The sequence below is a fragment of the Mya arenaria genome, chromosome 13 (assembly GCF_026914265.1).
Source record: "Mya arenaria isolate MELC-2E11 chromosome 13, ASM2691426v1".
In the NCBI taxonomy this organism is placed as follows: Eukaryota; Metazoa; Mollusca; class Bivalvia; order Myida; family Myidae; genus Mya; species Mya arenaria.
In genome coordinates this window covers 33259651-33285637 of record NC_069134.1, presented here as the reverse complement: position 1 = coordinate 33285637, position 25987 = coordinate 33259651, and the positions used below count along the sequence as shown (strand labels likewise).

The 25987-nt window shown below is 38.1% G+C and overlaps 2 protein-coding genes across 2 annotated transcripts; one reads left to right on the top strand and one right to left on the bottom strand.

Annotated features, from left to right (window-relative positions):
* Positions 1 to 77: 77 nt before the first annotated feature.
* Positions 78 to 7983, bottom strand: LOC128214508 (serum paraoxonase/arylesterase 1-like). The gene is made up of 10 exons (XM_052921007.1): positions 7853 to 7983; positions 7021 to 7181; positions 6652 to 6722; positions 6372 to 6427; positions 5371 to 5521; positions 4937 to 5078; positions 3347 to 3553; positions 2848 to 2929; positions 1949 to 2086; positions 78 to 423 (listed from the first exon to the last, which is right to left on the bottom strand). The coding sequence occupies exons 2-10, from the start codon at positions 7083 to 7085 to the stop codon at positions 259 to 261; spliced, it is 1077 nt and encodes a 358-aa protein (XP_052776967.1). The 5' UTR covers positions 7086 to 7181; positions 7853 to 7983; the 3' UTR covers positions 78 to 258.
* A 229-nt stretch (positions 7984 to 8212) lies between these two features.
* On the top strand, positions 8213 to 18135 carry LOC128214507 (serum paraoxonase/arylesterase 1-like). Its single transcript, XM_052921006.1, has 10 exons — positions 8213 to 8313; positions 9478 to 9543; positions 9918 to 9988; positions 11770 to 11825; positions 12145 to 12301; positions 12984 to 13107; positions 13646 to 13849; positions 14603 to 14684; positions 15027 to 15164; positions 17732 to 18135. The coding sequence occupies exons 2-10, from the start codon at positions 9479 to 9481 to the stop codon at positions 17903 to 17905; spliced, it is 1071 nt and encodes a 356-aa protein (XP_052776966.1). The 5' UTR covers positions 8213 to 8313; position 9478; the 3' UTR covers positions 17906 to 18135.
* The last annotated feature ends 7852 nt before the right edge of the window (positions 18136 to 25987 follow it).

Sequence of the window (25987 nt, the reverse complement as noted above, 5' to 3'; positions counted from 1 at the left end):
AAATGGTACGGTGCAGGTCGATTACCCGCCCTGACAAAGCTATATCATTTTTGTTGACTGTTTTTGCTATCAGGAATTATGGCTTTAAGAAGTTTTCAAGAGACTTTGTTGAACCTGCTATGTCATTCTTTATTCGCAGATAAATACACATATACAAGCCAAACAAGATACTTAAATAGTAGCTATGTATACTCGTGATTCAATGATGAATTTATATTTTTGTAGGTTAATCCGTGGGAATCGCCAGTGTTCCGACTGTTATTGCATATCGCAGATCATGGCCTGTCTGCTGACGGTGCCGATGACGAGTTTGCCACTCGCGTTTGTGGCGGCCGTGGAGCCATACAGACGACTTCCGTCGTCAGCGAACACTTCCTGTATCTCCGCTACTCGACCGTCTGACGTCATTTCCGCTCGGATCACCTGCAGAAGAGGCAAAGATAACTAGTTGTTCATAAACATTAAGATGGAACTCGAATCGGGATGTACATAATATGCAAAGAAATAAAAACGATATAAATAAAACAAAAACATTGCATCTGGAAAGTACGCTGGCTGATTTCCGTCATTGCGTGTTTTCGGCGAAAATACAAAATGCCATATTGCACCAGATGGCAATGTCCTATTAGAAATACCAGCGGCGGAGCGAAAATACACCAAGTTACGGAGTTAAATTTCGCAAAGTGGCGGGGCGAAAATGCAAAATGATAATGCTGCCAGGGGCGTAGCCAGCGTTACGCACTTACGCATGTGCATCAATATGAAAATTAAAAAAAAAATATGGCCATAAATGGCATCAAAGTCGAGGGCTAAGCTAGTTATTGATATCAGAATAGAGTGAATATCAGCTATAGTAAGCATTGATTCTCTGTGCTAGATACGGCTTACTGAGCCTAAATCAATCACATGGTAACTAAAGACGGCGGCCTCGAACCTATAAATCCCGCCAAATACACATCAGTGCTCAACTTAATAGTTCCATTTTCTTTTTTTGCCCCGGGGAGCCCCCATCCCCACCCCACCCACGAACCCCCCTTCGGCTACAGGGATGTTCCCCTACCACAACCTCCCCCTTTCATGCGTAACATTCATTTAAGCCTGGCTACACCCCTGGCGGAACATGCTTTTGCACCGCAACCTCGCCTATTATCGTCCCATCACTTGGCACATTTTCGCATTTTTACATGAAGGCATTTACATGCAGCGTTATGATTTGTCTTGATAACGAATTTCGAAGGTGAAAGCGCGAAACTATGAAAATACGGTACGGTGAAAGGGCCGTGTGCCGTGGCGAAAACGTGCACTTGGCGAGGCAAGAACACGAAATGGCGGTATCAGCCAAACACAAGGTCACAGACAACTAAATAATTTCCTATATTTTACAGACAAGTGGTCAATTTGCACGCGAAATAACACTGCTTTCAAACGCTTCGCGACCACCAAAACCACTTATGGGGAGAAAGCTCCACTTTTATACTAAACATTAATCAACTTTGGGAAAAAGGTTACGTGTATCCTTAAAAAAATGGTTGAACGTAGCCTCTGTTTATTCGGTAAAATGACAAAATCCGGGGTCCGAGGAAGAACAATGTGGTGAAATTGCAAACAATAAAAAGTAGATTAAATAGATCCAGCATGTTCAGCCTGTTTTTGAAATCACAAACCATACAGCTACAAAAATTATATATATGGAAGGTAGCGAATGGCCCCAGATGGTAAAACCATGCATTGATTCACTGTCATGTGTTATTTAAGAGAAATAAGGCATGAGACAATGAGTGCCAAATTCCGAGCCACTTTGACATGGTATGTCGACGTTCGTTTACTTAGCAAACTATACGCAGCCGTCAGATTTCACCGCCTTAAACAATCTGTCATTCTCAGTAGATTTTATTAAATGATTAAATGACAACCAGCGTATGTTGAAGTTCAAATCCAGAATCTTAACCTGTGAAGGCAAAGCGTATCCAAATAGGCCAAACATGTCATCAATGATTCTATAGTTGACCGGGTGACAGCCGATCCAAAGGGTGCCCGTGTCTGCATCCACCTCGATATTGTCCACCAGCGTGTCCGCATACTCCTCCTAGAAAACAACCATTTAGATACAGAATGTTATATGCCATCAAAGAGCCTGTAGTTCATGGGGTGGAAGCAATTGTATACAGAAAGTTATATGTCCTAAAGGATCATGTTGTTCGATGAGTGGCAGTCCAGTTAGAGGGCTCCCGTGTCAACCTCTACCTCGATATTGTGCAACAGTTTGTCTGCATACTCATACTAGAATAAAGACGGCCCTGTAGTTGACGGGTTGTCAACCGATCCAGAGAACGCCGGGGTTCGTGTCCGGATCGTTATTTTCACGGACTCTTCCGCGTTCTAACCCTAGAAAACAAACATTTATATACAGAAGGCTGTATGTCATCATGGAAACTGTAGGGGGTGACGGGGGTGACAGCCGCCCAAGAGGGGCACTTGTCTTTCTTTTGACCTCGATACTGTCCACTAGTGTTTACGCCATTTGTCCTGGCTTACATATCCATAAGCACATATCTCTATGTAATTCGAATGCAGTTGCATTACTAGCAAGTTGTACAAACCCCTCACCTTAACCGGTTATAAAAAGGTTTAGCCCCCTTTCGGTACGAACAAATAACTGGGTTTTGAATGAGATTGCAATACGCAATAGTTTGTTACATAGAAACTTTCAAATTTGGCACCTCTTGGTGGACAGACACTCATCTCACGGTTTTGTTTTACTTCGTTTGATATTTAGTAAGAATATTCGTATAGAAATCAATAGTCAATACATTAAAATGCACTAAAGTAGTCAAATAGATGGCCTACCCAGGCGGGGCTCAGGTTGTTGTTTATAGACCGGTGATAGCCCAGCAGCCTTTTGTTCCCAAACTCAGCCACATAAACCATCCTTAAAAACACAATGTATAGCATAAATGAGCTAGTGAGCTTAAAAATGCATAATGTATTTGCTATAGACAGTTTCAGTTATGCTGGAACAACTTACTTTTCGGAGTCAAAAGTCATTTGCTCGATCTCGACTTGACCATTATTTAAACATCGTCCGATCAGAACTTTGAACCAAAGATAATATATATTTTATTGATTTTGACTTTGTATCATGTTTTCATATCTTCTTGCGGTTTGAAATTCGCGAAGAATATATCAAACTGTAAGAGCAATTACTTCCAACAACCTCTATGAGTTAAGATCATAGATTCAACCCGACTTCTTTTACGTTTTTAAATCTTGGAATAAATTTAAGCTAGTTCGTAAATCGAAGCAAACGGCTTTCAATTTAAAGATTTTCAACACATTTTCCACTTACTTCCCATCAGGCGACATGTTTATACCATTTGGCTGGAATAAACCTTCAACGACAGAGCGCGCCCGACGTCCGTCGTAGAACATAACGCCACCCCAGTGACGCATCGTCATCACTTCGACTACCAGTTGGTAATACTGCACTGGTCGGTAAGTCCAGAACTTTGTGATATAGAACTGATCACGCCCCACCACGACCAGATCATTCATACTGCGTAGAAAAGGTGTGTGTTGATAAAACATATTCCAAATATAGTTAAATGGTAAAGGTATGTTTAAACAAAAAGGCCAAACATCAATGAGGATGCAGACTTGTTTCAGATGCATTAAGTTGATATTATAGACGTAATATAATTACCTACATTTAACTTATTGACGAGTAACGTTAACTTTACAAAGAGAAATGATGTTAAAGACCGGCAGCGATGCAAAAGTCGATTAAAGAACCAAAATTTAAAATGTTTAAAAATATCAATTTCTATTTAGTTTTGAGGTTCAATATTTACAATATATCAACAAGCATGATTCATATATCAGTTGCAACATGAAAAGCTGTAATAAGGAGTTAAGCAATTTTCACGAGTAATATTTTATCAGATTTCCAATCAAAAAGCATTAACGTTTTTCCGGAAATGTCTTGATACAAAAAGAATATTTTTATAAGTCAAATTTATCGGAACTGCCATATCAACAATGTCTTTGGGCTTTGTGTTGATTGCAGCTGTTTTCAAAAAGAAATAAGCATTTTTGTAACCCGGAAATGAATTTCATTCACTATTTTTCATTATTTTTCTGAATTACTTTCTTATTTGACAAGATATCATCAAGAACACTCGCCATTGTCTACTGGTAGGATGGGGCATCATGACATAAAACAAAGTAATGATGTCGACAGACTCTTCCGAAATTATGTGAAAGCTTTTTTATCCAAAATCTGATAAAATCTTCTTCTGTAAAATTTGTTTAACTTCTTAATTCCCAATACATGTCACAAATTATATATGTTTCACTCCTAAAAAAGATCGTTCCTCAAAACTAAATAAATTTAGCAACGTTATAAATTCTGTGACAGAGCTTTTGTTTTTATCATCAAAAACTGTTGTAAATAACCCAAATGCAGAAACTAATTTCAGTAAAAAATCCGATTGGTTTTAGGTCAGGATTGTATGTCTGCTGAAAGGAATTCTGTAAATGCGTTGGACAAATTTAATATGAGTAAACATGATGTTAATAGAGAACATTTATGAACATGTAAATTGTCATATAAACGCATTATAAAATGTAAGAAAAGATGTTATGATATTATTAAAACGAGATGTATTGAGCGCCTTCGTCACAGAATTTCATAAAACTATCAAGTTATTACCACAACACGTCTTTGAAGTTTGTGTCCATGCATGTACGGACGTACTTGGGCAGAGTTGATTAGTATTTATAGTGTTGAAACAAATAATTTTTATCACTTAATTGATTTGTTACTTTATAATGATTTTTGTCATTGATGCTTAGGGGATAGTTACAAGAGAATACCCAAGGCAGCGACCAGTACTAGAACGTAAAGTATGATAAGATTTATTAGAAACATATTACTCACTTTTTGAAGTTTGGGTCGGTAATCGTACGGAGATACTTGAGTGAGTACATAGTTCCGCGGGCTCTTTTGGTACGAATGAACTCAAAAACTTCTATCATATCTTTATCAGCAGGGTGAGTTAGTACATAAATCAGCCAGCTACCTATAATATTACAGATATATAAACGCACTATTGTTCATTTAGAACCATTTCAAAGGAAACATGTTGAAAATAGACAATACTTACACATTAAGTATTGATCAATGTATGCTTTTAAAATCTTTCTCAGTTAAAGGTGTTTGATCAGCGGAACTTCAAAGAAAATTCAGATAAATAGATAACTCAATTGTACACTATAAATGATTATTTAAAGCCGTTGTAACTAAAACCAGTACTTAAGTATTCAATATTCAAGTGATCAATAGTATATTGTTTAAGTAAAACAAGCTATTACCACTCTCTTGATCCTTCCATGCATAGATTCCATGTGGCAAAGTCATGAAATCGTCCCTTCCGGGGGCGTCCATTATCTCTAGTTCAGTGACTCTCTCCGTATTCACGTCCAGTAGCTTCATCTTGCCTTGACCCTTGCCAAGACCTAAGCCCTGTCGTGTGGAGAATAAATTGCAAGATGACATGAATTTAAATTTTAAAGTTGAGTTATAGCTTAAGGATGGGCGGAGTGAGCGTAGCGATCCTATCCTGGCCCTGACATTTAAAGATGCACTCTTATTCCCAAATAAGATTACCAAAATTAATAAAGTTGTTTTAATTTATCAAAAAGGATGAATAAATGTCTAAAACAATGGTTTTTATGAAGGATACCGAGTTTAATTTGAAAGAAATGAGCATAAAACACGGTATTTCTACCTTATGAGACTATAGTAGACCGCAGTAAATCTTTTAGCATTCACCAATCATTTAATATGATTGCACTTTCTGCTATTAAAAACAAGGCTACAATCGTGTTATCAGTAATTAATATTTTCCATAAATGCATTATTTAGTAAGTAGTTAAAGGTATATAAGTCAAAATTGATATTTGTTTTACATATGTTTGCATTGATTTTGAATAAGAGTGTCACTTTAAGGCTCACTCCTTGTGGTGGGTCAAAGAATAAACAGAATAACAAAATACAAACTAATGACCTTTTAACCACGAACAATGTCCAAAACAGTGCTATTTATTGTTAACTCCGTCGATCAAGGTTATACTAGTATACTGTAAATTTTATAAAAGCAATAATTATGGATATATTGCTACGTATATGATTATTCGAAATGGTGTCATTGCTGCTCAGTTTCATATGGATATCATCAACGCATTTTAGGATCTAGGTTAACGTCTTTGCTTAGATGACAACACAAAAGTTATGGCAGAGGTTCAGACAAAAAACGAGAGACATCTAGAAACCATAAGGTTAGGAGCTTTTATTGATGGCGTGGTCAGCTAACCGTGGACATAATGACCAATCCCTCTCCAAGGTCAGTTACGTCTTCCGCGCCACCGTCTACAAAACATGACATTCTTTTAGTTTCATTGAAGCTCCAAACCATTTTATACACATGACTATCAAAAGCAAACCAGCAGTCGTTTTCCCAATTTTAGCTAAGAACATTTCAAGGAAAGTATAAAACAGATGTTCTTTACAAAAAATCTTAATATTTATAAATATTGACTTAAATCGTGGACCAGTTAATTTAAAATCCTGTGTTAAGAACATTATAGATATACCATGTATAACTGTTCTGCAGTCGCCAGGCTGGACGCGAAACATGAAAGTGTCACCAACGTCTAACCAGTCCCTGGAGTAGTATCATTAGAGTGAGCGGTTTTATTACCCCTAATTGTTTGTAAAATCATCATAATCATCATCATCATCATCATCATCACCATTAAAATTTCGACGACATCGATAACAACAACACTAGCACCAACACAAGCATATAAACACAAGCAACAACAGCAACAACAACAACAACAACAACAACAACAACAACAACAACAACAACAACAACATAAACAGCAACAAAAACAACTACAAAACAACAACAACAACAACAACAACAACAACAACAACAACAACACACTTACTAAACTTACATGTAGTTAAGTATAAACTTGGCAAGAACCGCCGCCGAAACCATAGTAACGACCTTGCCCAACATCTCGACAAGCTAACCAAGTAGAAATCGGCTCACTGAGATGGTTTCGACTGCACAAATCTCGGAGCAGGCGGCGGCTTTCACCAATCGGAGTACTTCCTTACAAATACAGAACCTAGTATGTTTGCACAGAACGTTGAGACATATATTCAAGGTATAAGAAAATGAAATAAAAACTGCTTTTTAAATTTGAAAGTGTTAAACATTCTAACGCTTAAATGATTTTTGCTATGGCCAAAAACAGTTCTGTATATATATAAGTTTTAAAATAGTCCAATCATTAAATAAATGTTTCAATATATGAACAACACAATTGATCACAATTACAAGACAATTTGATGTCGTTTCCTGTATACAAATGATCTTTTATCAATTTCTTTGGCAGATGAAAAGCACTGTTCAGTAAATGATACCTCTGCCAACTCAATCCAAATATTCACAGAACTGACAAAAAAATAAATAAATCCAAACTAATCCAGCTGGTTTGTTAACGTGAGTTTTTGGTCCCAGGCTTGAGTAACGTGCCAGTAGGTTTTTATCGCCGTTGATGTATTTCATTTGGGAACCGTGGCTTTTGTATAACTTTCAGTACAAGCCTTGAAATTTCTCAAACGTTGATGTGCTTTTTCCCTAAAAAATGATAGAACTTAACCAGTGATGATCGCATGAATTAATTCAACTTTTTATGCATCAACGCTGTTTTGTTGTTGTTTTTGTAAAACAAATATATTCTTGTTTGTTTATTTCTAAATATAACATTTTGTACTCACTCGATGAAATGTATCAAAATCTTTCACTAAAACAAGCTATTTTCCACTTTGTTATTTTGCCGCATCAAAAGTTAATTTAATTACTAGGTTGTTCAAAAAGTATATATTTCTGAAGTTTTTTTAAACACGATTCGTACCCTGTTTGGCATATCAAATATTTGCCAGATTGCTTATCATGGCTTATATCCAGATGACACGAGCGTTTACACATGTGTTACTAAAATCTCATTTGTTTGACAAGTTGTATATATTTAACGTAAATATACGTTATTTTTCTAAGGAAAACTCGTGAAAGTTCATGAGAAATTGTAAAACCCATGAAACTTTGATGTAAACATACTGAATAGAGAGACCTACATATTGCCTTGGGGTTGAACTTCTCTGAAAATACATTTCCCCATTCTCAGCGGAAATTTTGATTTAAAAAGGACGACAAATTGGTAGGATTTGGGAAATATAAGGTACGTCCAACAATACTAAATTTCGCTAAAAAATCATCAACATATTGTAGATTTAACTTTAGTCAATGGTCATCTGCGTGATCTTATGGTTTATGATCTGTGACAAAGCCATATTGGCATTGCCCTTGTTTTTCGTAGGGAGAAAACCAACGTTTATTTTGCATGAAGCGATCGTAATTGCTTACTTCATTATTGCACCTCTGGACAAGAGCAAAGTTATGTTACCATAACGTAATATTATGACGTTTCAGATTACCGCCGTTCCTGTTAACAGACGTTCAGTGCCGAAAACGTGTTCTTTCAAAATTTTCACTTTATATCTTATATTAAAAATAATTAAAACGACAAAGAAACATGACCATATGAAGATTAATTCGTTCATATATTTCGTTAATGTATGCAGTATGAAACATTTCGGAGCAATTTTCGCAAAATTCCCAAGAAGCGCAAACGGGCATACTGTATTTTCAAGATCTCGCCCGAGCGTTCAACATAGTGCAAAGGAATACATAATGCTCGCTTCATGGACTTTGTTGGCGTGCCCTACTGCGTCCATACAGCATAATCGCAAGAAAAAATGCGATCAATACTTAAATTTACATTTACAAAAATAATATTCATTGCTTTTAAAAAAATAAGCAGTATCATCTGCAATTTTAACGTCGTTTCTTTACAAAGCTCTTGGGCAATTATTCATCCCACTTGGGCAATTATCAACCAAAAGAAAAGCCATGGTCCACCATGTAATACTTTATAATTAAATAATGTCGCGCAAATACAATACGAGCGCAGTAAACAATGACGTCATAACTCCTTGCATGATATGCAATATGAACGTCAAGCTTTATCTATACAAATGTAATTATTCCTAATAAAAATAATTCTTAATAAAGAGGTTTTCTTTATTAAGCACAAATTTCTCAAATCTCATATTTTAAAAAGAGCTATTTATTTTTTCCATGAAGGCTTCAAGATATTTAGATTAATTCTGTTGATTTCTTTTTGTTTTAGATAATTTTATGTATGTATATATATATATATATATATATATATATATATATATATATATATGATAATTGAAAGTTAAAATGTGATGTTTTACTTGTCGTTAGTTATTTATAAGAAGTAGAATCATATTAATGTTATGTGTTTCCATGGTTACAGCATGTTGCAATCCCTGTTCTATCTGGGCATTTTGGGTGCCGCCTTGCAGTATTTCCTCTATTACAGGTAAAGAAAAACTTTCACATCATTATTTTTTTGTACTGAATACTAAGTCGAATGTAAGTCGATGCGCAGACATCAATTTTTCTCCAAGGCACCCACAACCTCTGCCAACACGAACACATCATAACTTCAACCATTACCGCCTACACCACCAAAACTACCGCAATAGGGACGTGATACACAACACATCGATCTCCAGATTTTTAAGGAGCTTCCAAACCCAAACAAACAAAAAAGGAATAATCACACTAAAACGTACCATGCAAAATATTAACAAAAACAAAACATCTACCAAAAACAAGAGCCTATTAATTGGAAAGTGAATCAATTTAGCCTACACGCACTTACATGTTTAAAGTAGAATTTGCATTTTTCAGAGATTGGGCGAGCTTCAACAGGGATTTTGTACTGAAAGTTCGACCAGGAAAATGCCATTTAGCTAGAGAGCGTAAGTATTTTTCTGAGTTTTTTTTTCAAAATTATGTTGGATGAAATGTTAAATGGATATTAGCTTGATAGCGCCCTCGTGTCACTTGTTTCAACATACGCAAATGTATTGAACGCTGGTTGTCTTAAATTGTATAAACAATTCATCTGACCAAACATAGTATTCAATGTTAATTCATTTGAAGAACACACTTAACATAAGGGATTCTCATATCGATCTGTGTGTGCGTGCGTGCGTGCGTGCGTGCGTGCGTGCGTGTGTGTGTCTCTCTCTCTCTCTCCCCCCTCTCTCTCTCTCTCTCTCAATATTTATATGAATTGCTTCAGAAACAAGCCCAGTAGCCAAAAGTTAAAGCATAAACCCCGTTTAATATCATAGTGTAAACGCTAAAGACATAAAACACAAAATCAGAAACCACAAACAAGAAACACGGAACAACAGGACAAAACTCCACAAACAACACAGTGCATACATTCTATATAAAACTACGTATGTCAAACCGAAATTCGGAAGCTTACTATAGTTTATCGTACGCATATTGATAATATGTTGACTTTAAGAATACGATCATTCATACAGCAGCCATTTAAAAAGAGATATTTTTGTCGAACGAATGCCTACGCGACATAAAACAAGAACATGAGGATTAGCATCTAAATTTGAAGCCAATCAGACAAGGTTCAACGAATGCCTACGCGACATAAAACAAGAACATGAGGATTAGCATCTAAATTTGAAGCCAATCAGACAACAAGGTTCCATCTTAATAATCATTAAAATGCAGTTTAACAAGTTAACCGATATGAAGTCATTATTTGATTACCCGCCTTCTGAAATACATAGATCTTTTACTTCCATTTCTTAATTATGTATGATAGTGCTCGTTAATGTTCAATATTCTATTTTCCATCTGAAATATATTTTAATACCAAGATAAGGATTCGTGTCTAGTATCTTATCGTGTAAATATATAAATTGTTGTCACTGTATGTGTACATCATCCGTTTGATGTTATAGTATTGTGTTGTCACTGTATGTGTACATCATCCGTTTGATGTTATAGTATTGTGTTGTCACTGTATGTGTACATCATCCGTTTGATGTTATAGTATTGTGTTGTAACTGTATGTGTACATCATCCGTTTGATGTTATAGTATTGTGTTGTAATATAGTCTCTTATATCCCTCACATTGAGTGGCAATACTTATTTATTGTTATGTTATCATGAAATGTATAGATTTTATTTTGTTGTTTTGATGACACTTTAATTAACTTTGAAACTCAAACCTTATAGTCAGATAGAAGCTATTATGTATGATAGGATCGCTCGCCTCGCTCGTCGTTTTCATTAAGTTTTTTTTTCTATAATAAACTCTCACTATCAGAAAGATCATAAACAATATGTATATGTTTCTTCAGTATACTGCATAAAAAGAGAGTGACAATTAATTAAATGCTTTAGATGGGAAGAGTTTCGAGAAAATATTGCAAGAGAGTATTTTTATATCAATTTAGTGTTATAAATTATGTTTTTCAAGTTTCCATGATATTTTTATAAAAATTAAAGATAAAGTCTAAACCCGTTGGATCGATATCGCCTGGATTGATTTCCTCGTTGGCTGGAATTCGATTCAATGGACCGATTGTTTTAACTGTTTGTAAACATTCCTGCTTGGCTCGATATTCGCGAGAACTATTTCTGACGGTCTGTTGGAGATGGAGCCAATAGGTTTTCGACTGAACTTTAATAGGTTATGTTCGACCATTTCTCTTCTTGCAGATGGAGGGACGGAGGACGTTGATTATGTTGGCGACAGTATAATACTTGCATCCGCTGTACGTTGATTTTTGTTTTAAGGGATCACATTTAGGCAGATTTATTTGATTAATGCATTGGCTAAATTCAAAGGACACAGTAAACCACTTTGAAACGGCCAATACCTAAAAATCCATCTAAATACTTCAGAACGCGACTAGATATATTGTGCAACAGTTGAAAAGTTCCTTTGGTAAGGCACAGAATCAAACATTCAAGGCTTTTATTTGTCTGTTTCACTCCTAAAGTCGCTGTAGATGTTTGGATATTTTGTTATCCCCGTAGTTTCAATTGCATTATTAAGATTTTCAAAACTTCTTCAACCATTTGCCGCCACAGGGTTTCAACTGGGAGGGTGACGTAGGTCAACTATTGGCGTTCAATATTAGCGGGGAGAAGACGCAGGAAATCACCCTCAACATCTCCAATAGTCCTCGGCGGGCGGACTTCCTGGGTGCCCCACATGGGATCACCACGTGGACGGATCCAGACACAGGTAACTATGACATTGGAGTACAATATGGATAACACAAATGTAAGGCGGACGTTCTTTGGCGACCTTTGTTCGATATTCTAAACAGATCCCACTAACTTCATGTGCTTTCCGCAAAGGACCACGCTAAAGACGGACAAGATCTTAGTTATTATGTATGTTATTGGGTCCATATAGTATTGACAACGTGGATAGAGGAGGGGTTATAAGCGGTTGCATTGAACAGACAAGGCATCACCTTATGAACGGAGCCAGTAAGAGGCAACTATGACATTTGTTATATATACTTGTAGACACACAGGAAGTCAGCGAAACAGCGAACCAAGGAGAATGACATTAACATATCCAACATACCTCTGGCATCCCATACGGGATTACTCGGCACAGGCAACTATAATACATCCATATATATCGAAAAAACAGTTATATTAAACGAAGGCACAAGTTCGTCCTCAGCGTTATCAACAGTATTCACGAGGAAAGCTTTTCAAAGGAGCTTAATCAAAAAATTGGCCGGTTGTTTCCAGACATATAGATATAAATTACAAATTTGTGCTGGGCTGACAGAGAGTAAAGAACGCTGTAGAATTCATCGGAAAAATAACATCGGTTCATTTTAACTCTTTGTTATTCGGTAAATCGTTAATTAATTTTAAACTGAAGTAACCTTATACACTCTTTCCAGGCGAAGTTTTTCTGTACGTCCTCACCCACCCGAAGGCGGAAGACCGAATCGAGGTGTTCGAGGTCCAGAAGAGTCCCGTCTCTCTTCGGTATATTCGAACCATCACCGACCCAAACTTCTCATTGTGAGTAAAAGCTATAAAAAGTTCATCTTGTAGCAAGTTTTCACTTTTTTGATTGGCGCTTCGCACCGAAAGCTCGCCAACATGAAGTGACAGAAATAAACCACCATAGGCGGAAGATTACCGACAATTTGCGAACGATTTTCGGCAGCTATCACATTGGTGTTGCCAGCTCAAATTCTTTCTCATGAAACTGGTCATGTCCAAATACGCCGATGTTGCATAAATTTAGCTGGGTCGTTGGTTAAACAGTATAAACGACCGTCATCTTATTAATAGTTAGATGACATGAAGTAATATCTTAATGATTACGTATGGATGGAGTGAGCGCAGCTAATGAGCCCTTTCTATTCATTAAGATCAAACTTCAGGTCTACTAACTGACTTAGAATACAACCTCATTGGATGACACAATCAGATAAGTGTGCTTAAAACATCCGCGAATGTGGAATCTCTTAATTATAAAGTAATGATTGCCTGCAATTTCATTGGCTGAAAATGTAGGTTGTACTCCAACCATGGTTCACGCATTGTTTTCCAGCATGAACGATCTCATAGCAGTGGGCCGGGACCAGTTTTACATCACCCGCTATAACTGGTACCGTTCCGGTGACTGGGTCAAGCTTGCCCACTGGTTGCACATCAAGGAGGGTACTATCTTTTACTACGACGGACATCGGGCCCGACAGGCTGTCAGCGAAACGTACTTCCTGTCGAATGGCATCAGCGTTTCCCCGGACAAACGGTACGTCCATAGTACACACAGTGTTACAGTGTTACCCAAATGATTGTTGTTTTCTTCATCCCACCTCTCAAGCAGAGAATCTTGTCAAACTCGTTTGTGTCCATTGTATTCTAGGAATAAACAATCCTTAGGAAACTGAAAAATGACCAAGTCTATTTCATGGGTGGCAGGCTCTTAGGACCTGCCAAAATCCTGCCTGTATGAAATCATCACCTTCTTCTTTTAACTCACCCGATTTGGCGAAAAATGAATAGTTGCGCAAAATAGTGGAGACCACTGAGCAACAGATTGTAAACAACAACAACAACAACAACAACAACAACAACAACAACAACAACAACAACACATGTCTTACGCTAACGCTTGTATAAGCATACTCCATCTTGGAAATAATGTAATTATTATATCGGTTCAACTATTTGGCCAATGTCTATGTCTATTTACAAAGAAAATCCCCTAAGCACATGTGTTCATCCATGTATTGGGGAAAATAGGTTTGTTAATTTGGGTTTACTAATTTATTTAAGCTCGTTTATGAAGACAACTAAATAAACCCCTATTGAGTCCAGTGTTGTGACCCTTTTGAGAGACCAAAAGGAGTTCCCAATTTGCGTGGGGATGAGTTGATAAAGAACCTATGATTAATTGGTAATTATGATAATTCTTATACATCGTTGCACCAACGACTGACACTTTCCGTAACTCTCAATCCTGCGATGGGTATATGCTCATTTGTATATTTGTACACGACAGGACGGTCTACATGGCTGAGTGGGGCAAGAAGACGCTACACGCCTACCGTCGGGAATCCAACAACAAACTAAAGCCGCTCTGGGTACGCCATGTCCTTTATATTCACCATGTAGCCAAGAACTTACAGGCTCATTTCTTATACTAAACTATTTCGTTTGTTGTATCTGTTTTAAATGTGATTAACATGACGTAATTTCATCAAACTGTGTTTGAATATTGTCACCTGCTAATTCGGTGAAATTTTGAACCACTGTCGTCCACCATTAATTCGAGTTTTCTGTATTAATATTTTATTTGTCTTAGGGTAATAATTATTAAACATACAAAACAAAAAGAACAAATCAGTTATTGTGTAATACGTTTTCGATTGACGTTCTGCAAACGATATTGGTATCAGAATGTTTTTTCCTTTTTATTCATCTAGAAAGAGTACCTGGACACAGGCATTGATAATATCAACGTGGACCAAGAGACTGGTGACCTCTGGATCGGCTCTCATCCCGTCACGTGGAGGATCGTGGACTTTTTTGGAATCTTCGGCAAGCATACCGCTCCAAGTCAGGTATGACAAAGTGTAAAGGTAGTTGCAAATCCCTTGTTCACCAGTCAGGTATGGCAAAGTGTATAGATAGTCACACTTCACTTGTTCACTCGTCAGGTATGATAAAGTGTAAAGGTAGTTAAACATCACTTGTTCACTCGTCAGGTATGACAAAGTGTAAAGGTTGTTACATATCACTTGTTCACTCGACAGGTATGATAAAGTGTAAAGGTAATTACACATCACTTGTTCACTCGTCAGGTATGACAAAGTGTAAAGTTGATACACATCACTTGTTCCATCGTCAGTTATGACAAAGTGTAAAGATAGTCACACATCATTTGTTCACGTGTCAGTTATGACAAAGTGTTAAGATAGTCACAATTCACTTGTTCACGTGTCAGGTATGACAAAGTGTTAAGATAGTCATACATCACTTGTTCACGTGTCAGTTATGACAAAGTGTTAAGATATTCACACATCACTTGTTCACGTGTCAGGTATAATAAAGTGTAAAGATAGTCGCACATCACTTGTTCACGTGTCAGTTATGACAAAGTGTTAAGATAGTCACAATTTACTTGTTCACGTGTCTGGTATGACAAAGTGTTAAGATAGTCATACATCACTTGTTCACGTGTCAGTTATGACAAAGTGTTAAGATAGTCACAATTCACTTGTTCACGTGTCAGGTATGACAAAGTGTTAAGATAGTCATACATCACTTGTTCACGTGTCAGTTATGACAAAGTGTTAAGATATTCACATATCACTTGTTCACGTGTCAGGTATAATAAAGTGTTAAGATAGTCGCACATCACTTGTTCACGTGTCAGTTATGACAAAGTGTTAAGATAGTCACAATTCACTTGTTCACGTGCCAGGTATGACAATGTGTTAAGATAGTCATACATCACTTGTTCACGTGTCAGTTATGGCAAAGTGTTAAGATAGTCACAATTCACTTGTTCACGTGTCAGGCATGACAAAATGTTAAGATAATCACAATTCACATGTCACGTGTCAGGTATGACAAAGTGTTAAGATAGTCACAATTCACTTGTTCACGTGTCAGGTATGACAATGTGTTAAGATAGTCACAATTCACTTGTTCGCGTGTCAGGTATTACAAAGTGTTAAGATAGTCACTATTCACTTGTTCACGTGTCAGGTATGACAAATTGTAACGCTAGTTACACATCACGTGTTCACGAATATACACCACGTTCTGTTTAAACAAATAAACATTTATTATAAACAAAACACAATAAGAACATATAAGCGCTTATTGAGAACACTACATAACACATTAAGAACACATAAACGCATGATTAGAACACTTTATAAAGTATTGGGGACACTAATGAGCATAATTAGAGCACTACAAAACTCTCATCCCGTCACGTGGAGGATTAAAACGCATTAATGCATATAAAGAATACGTCAGCGGATGTTAAGAACACTATATTTAAGGACTAAAATTCGACATGTTGCAATTTATTACCCAATAGGTATTGTGCGTAAATAATCCCAGTAATCCAGTCAATTTTCGAAAAAACAACACTTTCAAAACGAATGAACACTGCAAAAAATGGCGTCGAAACAAAATGCAGGTGCCGAGTTATGTTGCGGCCCGAATCGAGCTTAATGTAAAACCTTTTCAATGACATCACTCATGACGTCATACAAGCACCCGTTATAGAGATTATTTTGAACTAACTGTTTTTGCATTTTCGTGACATTTAACAGCATTTTTAAACACAAACGTTTCTTCAACTGTTCCATCCATCATGAAATTATCTACATTAAAATGAATCAAATTATCGTTGCTTATTTTGTTTTAACTGATTTACTGCAGATTACAGTATTGCATGTTGCCAATAATTTTACTACGATTTCATTAAAAAAATAGTTCCGTAGTTAATACGCCCCGCCCCTTGGTATTATTGCGCCCAATGACAGGACAGAAGTATCGAACAAACGCACGCGATATCGATGGGAAATGCCATTGCTTTTTATACAGAAATACAGTACAATTGATAAACAACAACCATCGTTAAGGAATGAAGTGTGATGTAAATATTACATATTGGAAACACTTTTAACCATAAATATAACACTTTGGAACACATAAAGAACACGTCAATGACACGCCAAGAACACTACAGAACACATTAAGAACGCATATTAAGAACACTATATAACATAGAACATTAAGAACAAGATATAACATATTTAGAACTTACATTACAAATTAAACACGCAAAAAGAACACGATATAACAATTTGAGGACACAACATAAATTAACTTAAAATCGGCAATGCACAATGACCAACCGCTGGAAAAAAAAGAAATATTTAGCGTAGCGAGGGAGCAATGGCGTTTCATATAATATTTCATCTTAAATCAGTCTCCCTCATTTCTACAATGAGCTTCGTGTCAAAGTCAGCGATGGCAGAGTTGATGTTACATTAGAGAGGTCGAAGAAAGTGTTGACTATACCACCAAAGACTCAAACTTTATCATAAATAAACCGCCGCCATTTGTTTCAAAACTTCTTTCCTAATCTAAAACATATTTTCCGCAGGTGCTTCGTGTGAAGGTCAGCGATGGCGGAGTAGATGCTGTTGAGGAGATTTATTCGGATAATGGGGAGGAAATTGCCGGCTCCACCGCCGCTGTCTATGCAGAGGGCAAGCTTATGGTTGCCAGCGTCTTCGAGCAGGCGATTACTTGTGACGTCGAATACCTGTCTAAGTAGACCGGGCGTCATTTGTGATTGAATAATGACTGACATCATCAGAACTGCATGACTGTGCCGTCAGTTGTCAAGAAACAAGATGTCTTTGATTAATTGTATCGTGTTTTCTCAGAATGCCATGTTTAAAGACTACGATGATAATCGATGACTTTATATAGGTTTTGTAAAGATTGATGTAGACCTTCAATGTAGTCATTAACTATCATATGTAGATACATCTAAGATAGAGAATAAAACAAATCTACATAAAACTACTTGTTTCCTGTTTTATAAGTTACGGTAAGCAGGTAAAAAAGTAGATTTAGAAAGCTACGGGTAAACTGTTAAAAAGGTACTGCACATATTTTGAGAGCTTTTGTAAAATTACTTAAATGACGAAACAAATAGTCGTCGACGATCACATCAGATAGAGATACAACGACGTCAAATTCATCAAGGACATACTGACCCTCTATCAGTGCATTAAATGCACTGCATTTGGAGTGTGCTTCATGTACGTGGTGCTGTTGGTTTTTGCTCGGCACTATGCCATAAAATGTATGGCCAAGTTGACGTGCATACAGGAATTCTTACGCCAACCGGCCACATGCACGACATACCCTAAACAAATAACCCGGTTAATAAAATATCTGCTTTCATAATGAATACCAACATACTCTGTAATGAATTCTCCATAAATCTCCACGGTTTTTATTGCACCCATGGCTCCCCAATCATATGTGAAGTCGCCTTCCAAACCCTTTGCAGCTGACACAGCTGAGTTGGTTTACGTTTATCGATTATGTTGATAATTGAATGAATTCGAATACAGCTTAAATCTATGCCAGTTTGTGCATGACACAGTAGTCCCTCATTCAAATACTGATACTGAGTCCGTTCTAAGGGAAGTAAATCATGTGTTGTAAAAGAACAACAAAGTTTGCTCACGTATAACGCACTCGATTATATATTTAATAAATCCATACTAAAAGGAGATAAAGCATTTCGAATTCCACATGTAACCGTAATAACAAGAATGTTCCTTAATTTATCACAACTTTCTTTCACTTTCTGTTGGAACGTCATTTGTTTATTACAGGGCCAATTTTCCATTTTCTTGTAACAAGCATCTTTGCATTTAGAATAGATAGTTTGCATTTGTACAGCCCCAGTCTCAACAACTTCCCTGAGTGTCCCGGATCGTCGGACTGAAAATTACCGATTCGGGAGATAAGATCCATGCTGGGTCCGGGCTTATCCGGGACAGTCCGGGATGGTCCAGGATAGTCCTGGATTGTCCGGAATACCAAACCGGCAATTTTATACTAGTAAAATTTGCTGAGGTCGTACGGGACTCTCCGGGGCCACCTGGGTGGATTTTCAATCCGGGATAGTCCGGAGCGGTACGTTAGAGACCGTGTTGGCTGCGTGAAGGTCTGTAGTTACACCATGTTGATCCTGGGCGACCCGGCATGTCACGTTATACACGGATGACCCGGGTCGGTCCGTGATGGGTCCGGGACAGATCGGAACTGATTGATCCGTGTACATTCGTTGTAGTGCCATGTTGGGCCCAGGCTGGTCCGATATTTTGCTACCGTCGAAGGAACGTCGACTCAATTTCATTCAGGACCACCCCGGACCTACCCAGATCAAAATATCTCTTGATCTGGGGTGTTCCGGATTAATCCGGGTAGGTCCGTGTGGGGTCCGGCTTTGTTGTGACTGTAGCTTTAGCGTTATATACGTATCTTTCAACGGTTGATCTGATTCACATGTCAATGAGATTTTGAAGGCCAGCTTTTGTATTGGATGTAAAACAGAACATCAGCCAACGTCAGAAATGAACAAGCAACGTTATCTATATGTCTATTGAGCGTCAATTCCTGTTGGGAAGTTCATTGGTAATGACTATACAAAGTTTCCGACCATCACATTGGCCCAGTAAGGTTCCTTGCATAATAATGGGGAACAAATTTGAGGTATATCCAATGGTTTTAACATCCGAGGTTGTTGTCGATGGAAAATGGCCGTGATATCCGACTGGTTTTAACACAACTGAAACTAAAAGCCAGTGAAATCGTATCTGATAATGTTAAATATTGAAATTTCTACACCACGGTTTGTACAGTTAAAGCTACAATAAGGAGATGCAAATGTTGTCGAGAGCTTGTTTTGCATCCACAAAACAGTAATTCAATATTGAGTTGTTCTCGGATGAGTAGCGCAACACTCGTCAACCATCAGCTGACGTTCTTCTGAAAATCTCGCTTTGTAAGTAGAAACATCCATTGCAAGATGCAATATGATTTTGTTTTCTAAAATTTTGAGAAAACTGTTGAGCCCAAATTTATTGTTTATAAATATGTTTGATTGGAAAAGTCGCAGAATCTGCCAGAAATCATAACTGCATATTAGTTCAGATGACATACTGTATCAATATGAAACATTTGATGCTGCGGAGTGTGCATTTGGTCATCCACGCCGAGTTGATACAGAAGATAATTTATTAGAAGATAATAGTGAGGCGTATCGAGAGTTTTGAAAGTTTCGTCGTATCGAGAGTTTCGCCATTCTGAACATTTCCTTGAGCTTATAAGACAAATAACAACAATTTGGAAGTGCCTACTCATTGTAACATACCATAATTGTTCAAAATCGGAATGAACTAATGAATAAGAAATGAAAATCTATTAAATATGTATTTGGAATAATTTTGATAATGATGTACTATAGAATATTTTGTTTCAAAACAAGTGTTACTTTTAAATTGTCATAATTTAATGTTTGTTTTTCTCAAATCGATCGTGTTTGTTTTGAAATTTGAACATCCAATCTAGGGCGTGTAGCACTATTTGAAACCGGGTACTCTAGGTCTGCAGTCGGGGACTATAGCCATTACATCTGGGACCAATAACAAATCTTACTTCCAGATTACATCGATGTAAACATTACATTAAACGGTTATATGTCAAATATTAACAATTTGTGTTTGCTAATTGTACGTATTGTAATAAATTACTGCATTGACATTTTGACTCTGCAAAAGTGCATCTTTAATTGCTGTTTCATTCTCATAAACACTATGTATACATGTTAATCCACAAATAATATAATACAATGCAAATGTATGCAAGTAATCATTCATAGTTTATCTTGTGAAATAACGTTTATTCGAAGTATTTACCGATTTTAGGAATTCCTAAAGTTGTCATGGAACTGTCATTTCCGCCATTTTGAGACCTGGGAACTTGCAAGTGCGGCATGATACATCGGTTCATTTTCAGAACATGAATATTATTTATAACTTTTAATGTAATTTTAAACTGTCTTACAATGTTATTTGTTAATAGCAAATCGTAATTCAACAGATGCATCACATGATGCATTACTCTGAACTGGTATGTATTTGAACTATTTTGTAACATCCGCGCGTTCCTAACTCGGAAGTCCAAGGTTATGAAAATTATTTTGATTGTGACTTTTGCAAATGAACCAAGGTCACAAAGCATTAAATTGATATTTCCATGACGACAGTTACTGCCCTTTGTTAATATTTGTATGTTGAACTCGATATTTATGCATAATATTGTTGTTGTTTGCTCGACCGAAGTACTGCCTTCTAGGGTTAGGAATTCCAAGCACCGATGCCATTGGCTGGTAATTTCCTAAAGACTTTTTGATTGGTCAGAATTCCTAATTCCTAAAATCCAAACCGACTGTCGAGTATATAAGGCGGCGCAATCTGGCAGTGGATATCTTATATTTTTGATCACTCAACCATTAATATTCTATCACGACAAGATCTTAGAAATCCTAAAATGGCAACGCCATATGTAATTCCAAAACTGGTAGGCACTATTTAAACACAAACTAAATATATTCTACAGTTACATTGCTATTTAAAAGCTAATATTATTTATTTACTGAGAAGATAAAACGCTGATTATAATTACGCAGACATGATAATAATGATTGTTTTGCTTCCAAAGAGACACTGCGTTGCGCCGCTATGAACCAGTTAATTTATATGCATGTGTTTCATGTATATTTAAATAAGGGAGCCATAAATTAGACGTCTTCGGAAATGAAAGTCTGTGTTGTTGTCTTTGACGAAATTGTTCCAACGGTCAATTAGAATAGAAGCCATCCTGACGAAGGCAAAATGTGTTACAAATTGGTGTCAGAAGTGCAGATATTTTACAAATATTAAAATCTGAGTGATCCGAACCCCTCACGCCTGGAAAAAGGGCAAATCAGCAAAAACATTCTGAAGGGAGCGCAGTCAATAGTTTTCATCTTTATAAAGAAGGCACTCAACAATTTTTATTTTATTTTTCACCCAAACCTAAAAACGTAATATGGCGTCACCTGATCCTGACATCTCGTTTAACTTAAACACCATTCATGACGACGACGATGCAGACTCAATGCATAGCGGTGATCACGATACTGACCAAAATTACCCTGCTGGTGACACAAGAGTAATTCATACTACACACGACACACCACCAATATTTTCTGCACCATCTATAAACCACCAAAATAGGACAAATAATAATCCTGTTTCGGGCAACAATTCCATACATGACCGTCGAAGTAACAGCTATGGGCATGGTGATTCCCATCTGCAAAGGCCAACTTCTTTCTCTGTTCCGGTGCAGCATTCTTTCATGAAACCAGACACATATGATGGGTCCAATAGTTTTGAGCAATACATGTCCCACTTTGAGGACTGCGCTGAATTATCGAATTGGGAAGTTAGAACCAGGGTTCTTGTTCTTGCAAGTTGTCTGCGAGGCCCGGCCAGAAATTTTTACATGAGTCTTTCAGATGTTGAGCGGCGGGACTACCATTATCTTAAAAAAAGGTTAACAGAGCGGTTCGGTAGCAGTAGACATCATAATCTATGGCTCGCTAAGTTTGAGAACAGGCGGCGTTTGCGTGGGGAGCCTGTTGGTACTCTTGCTGATGATCTCCGGCAGTTGGCACAGAAGGCCTATGTTGATCTTGATCACATGGCACAGGAGCGGTTGGCGCTAAACCAGTTATATAAGCAGGTGTCTGGAGACATGCAGTGTCGCTGCATTGACAACAACTGCCAAACAGTGAACGATGCCGTCGAAGTCATCGAACGTTACGAAGCAGTACTTGGGACATCCCAGTCGTCACTTGTTCGAGCAGTTGATGTGGGTGCTACTGATACCCAGCTTCTGGCTGCTGTTCAGCGCCTTGAAACTCGGTTGGAGCGCATTGAGAAAATATGTCCGCCAATAACATCGCGCCAACATCCAAGTAGACCAAGAACTTGCTATGGTTGTGGGTCACCAAGCCACTTTATGAGAGATTGTCCCCAACGAAGCAAGGGCAGCCGGTACCCCCATAACACGTACCGTAACGGAGGTCACAATCCTTCAACTTTCCAAAGGGACCAGTCTCGCGATAATACACAACAGGGTCCTGCCCAACCAAGATTTCCATACCCGCAAAATGTACCTGTGACCCCACATGAACCATCGTTATCGGAAAACTAATTTTCGCCGATTCTGAGGGTCAAGTGTCGGCGACATGTGTTGACGAACCCAAATCTATTTCTGATGTTTCTATTGTTGAAATACATACTGCACGTTCAGGTGCAGACGCAACAAAGTTTGATAATGGTTTTTATGCAACTGGCAAAGTTTTGTCAAAACCAGTTGATTTTCTTATTGATTGTGGTGCAACCACATCGCTTCTGTCAATCAAAAAGTTTGCCCTGCTCCAGCAACAGTATAATGTTACTCTAGTTGCGGTGTCCCAGACTTTTCACACAGTTAATGGTCAGCCAATGAATGTAGCTGGTAAAGTCGATCTCGTCATTGAGTTGGGCGCAGGGCGTTTTGATGTTGCTTTTGTGGTGTGCGATATAGAGTCAGATGGAATTTTGGGCCAGGATTTCCTTCGTGCGCATGTGGACAGTATTAACTACCGGAAATCCTGCCTTGTTATGGGGTGTGACGTTGTTCCTCTTTGGGTTGGTGGTTCATCTTTACAGATTTGTAGAGTGGAAGTAAGGAACACTGTCCGGATACCAGCAAATTCTCGAATGTGGGTGTCAGTTAAAATTCCTCAGGCTGAACATATCACTCCTACTGGTTTCATTGAGCCTTCTATGGAACTGATGGGGAAGATGGAAATTTGTACTCTTGGGGGTCTTGTGAATACTACTGCCGAAAATGTCGTAGTAAATATTATCAATTACAGTTCTGAACCAACTACACTACATAAGAGGACTAATATAGGAATGTGCGAGTCATTCACCGAGGAAAGCCAGTCAGTGCGTGTTGCCGCCGTTACCGAAGCTGAATCATCAGATGAGCTACCAGAACATCTGACTGATCTTTATAATCGAAGTTCTAGTAATCTTAATGATAACGAGAAAATTGGTCTTCGGAGGTTGCTTTGTAAACATAGCTCAGTATTTTCAAAATCATCTGAGGACATTGGCCGCACGAAACTTGTGCAGCATTCCATCAACACGGGTAACGCTGCTCCTTTACGGCAACCACCAAGGCGACTTCCTCTTGGAAAGCGGGCTGTAGAGTGCGAAGAGGTCAACAAGATGCTAGAAAGGGGGATCATTGAGCCATCGGCAAGTGCATGGTCATCCCCAGTTGTTCTCATTACTAAGAAAGACGGAACCCCTCGCTTTTGCGTTGATTATCGGCGTCTTAATGACGTTACTGTCAAGGATGCCTATCCCCTGCCTCGTGTGGACGATTGTATAGATTCTCTTTCCGGTGCTCGGTATTTCAGTTCTTTAGATCTCAACAGCGGTTACTGGCAGGTTGGAATGAGTCAAGCTGATAAGGAAAAGACTGCATTTGCCACCACCATGGGCCTTTACCAATTCACTGTTATGAGCTTCGGTTTAGCCAATGCCCCATCTACATTTGAAAGATTAATGGAAAACGTCCTTCGTGGTCTTCAATGGGAAGAATGTCTCCTGTATATGGATGACATAATTGTTCCTTGTTGCACAGTAGGAGAGGGTCTAGCTCGGTTGGAGCACATTTTTCAAAGACTCCAGCAAGCGTGCCTCAAGTGTAAACCCGCAAAATGTGTATTCTTCCAAAAAGAGGTCAAGTTCCTGGGTCATCTTGTGTCCGAGTCTGGTATTGCAACTGACCCATCCAAGATTGAAGCGGTCAGTAACTGGCCGACGCCAAAGAGCGCCAAAGATGTCAAAAGCTTCCTAGGGTTGTGCTCGTACTATCGCCGATTTGTCCAAAACTTTGCTTATATTGCAAAACCACTCCACAAAGTAACCAACAAGTCAAATAAGTTTGACTGGTCCCCTCAATGTAATGCTGCTTTTCAGACTCTGAAATCTGCACTCACCTCCGCTCCTATACTAGGCTATCCTATTCCAGGAGCAAAGTTTGTACTAGATACTGATGCTAGCGATGTCGCCACTGGAGCAGTTCTCTCGCAAATCCAGGACAACAGGGAGGTTGTTATAGCCTATCATAGCAAATCACTCAATGTTCATGAAAAGTTGTACTGTGTTACAAGAAAGGAGCTTCTAGCTGTGGTACAGGCTTTGAAAGCGTTCCATTCGTACCTCTATGGTCAGCCTATTCTCTTGCGAACCGATAATGCTGCAGTAAGCTGGATGCGGAATTTGAAAAACCCCACCGGTCAAGTGGCTCGTTGGCTTCAAGAGCTGGGTACATACAATTTAACCGTGACTCATCGAAGCGGTACACAACACCGAAATGCCGATGCGCTTTCTCGCAAACCTTGTTCAAGCTGTGTGAGACAACAAATCTTAAATGACGTAGACTTGGCCGAGGAGAGTACGCCTGAGGTACAGTGTCCAAAAGAGCAACTTCCGGCTGTAAGGGTAGTTACCAGATCTCAAGCTGTAAAAGATTCCCATTGCAAGCCTTCAATGTCAGTCTTACAGAACTGGTCACCACCAGAGATAATGACTCAACAACTCAATGACCCCTGTCTGTCTTACATAATACAATTGCTTCAAGAATCTAACTCCCGTCCCGCCTGGGAGAAGGTGAACGGCAAATCAACAGTTGTTAAAACGCTTTGGCGAATGTGGGATCG

Bases quoted from the DNA above. Each gene is read 5' to 3' on its own strand.
- LOC128214508 (XM_052921007.1), bottom strand. From the start codon at position 7,085: ATGTTGGGCAAGGTCGTTACTATGGTTTCGGCGGCGGTTCTTGCCAAG. The intron at 6,723-7,020 runs GTAAGTTTAGTA...ATACTACTCCAG, and splicing joins AAGTTTATACTTAACTACAT to GGACTGGTTAGACGTTGGTG. The intron at 424-1,948 runs GTTAAGATTCTG...CCTCTTCTGCAG, and splicing joins GATACGCTTTGCCTTCACAG to GTGATCCGAGCGGAAATGAC.
- LOC128214507 (XM_052921006.1), top strand. From the start codon at position 9,479: ATGTTGCAATCCCTGTTCTATCTGGGCATTTTGGGTGCCGCCTTGCAG. The intron at 9,989-11,769 runs GTAAGTATTTTT...CTCTTCTTGCAG, and splicing joins ATGCCATTTAGCTAGAGAGC to ATGGAGGGACGGAGGACGTT. The intron at 13,108-13,645 runs GTGAGTAAAAGC...ATTGTTTTCCAG, and splicing joins ACCGACCCAAACTTCTCATT to CATGAACGATCTCATAGCAG.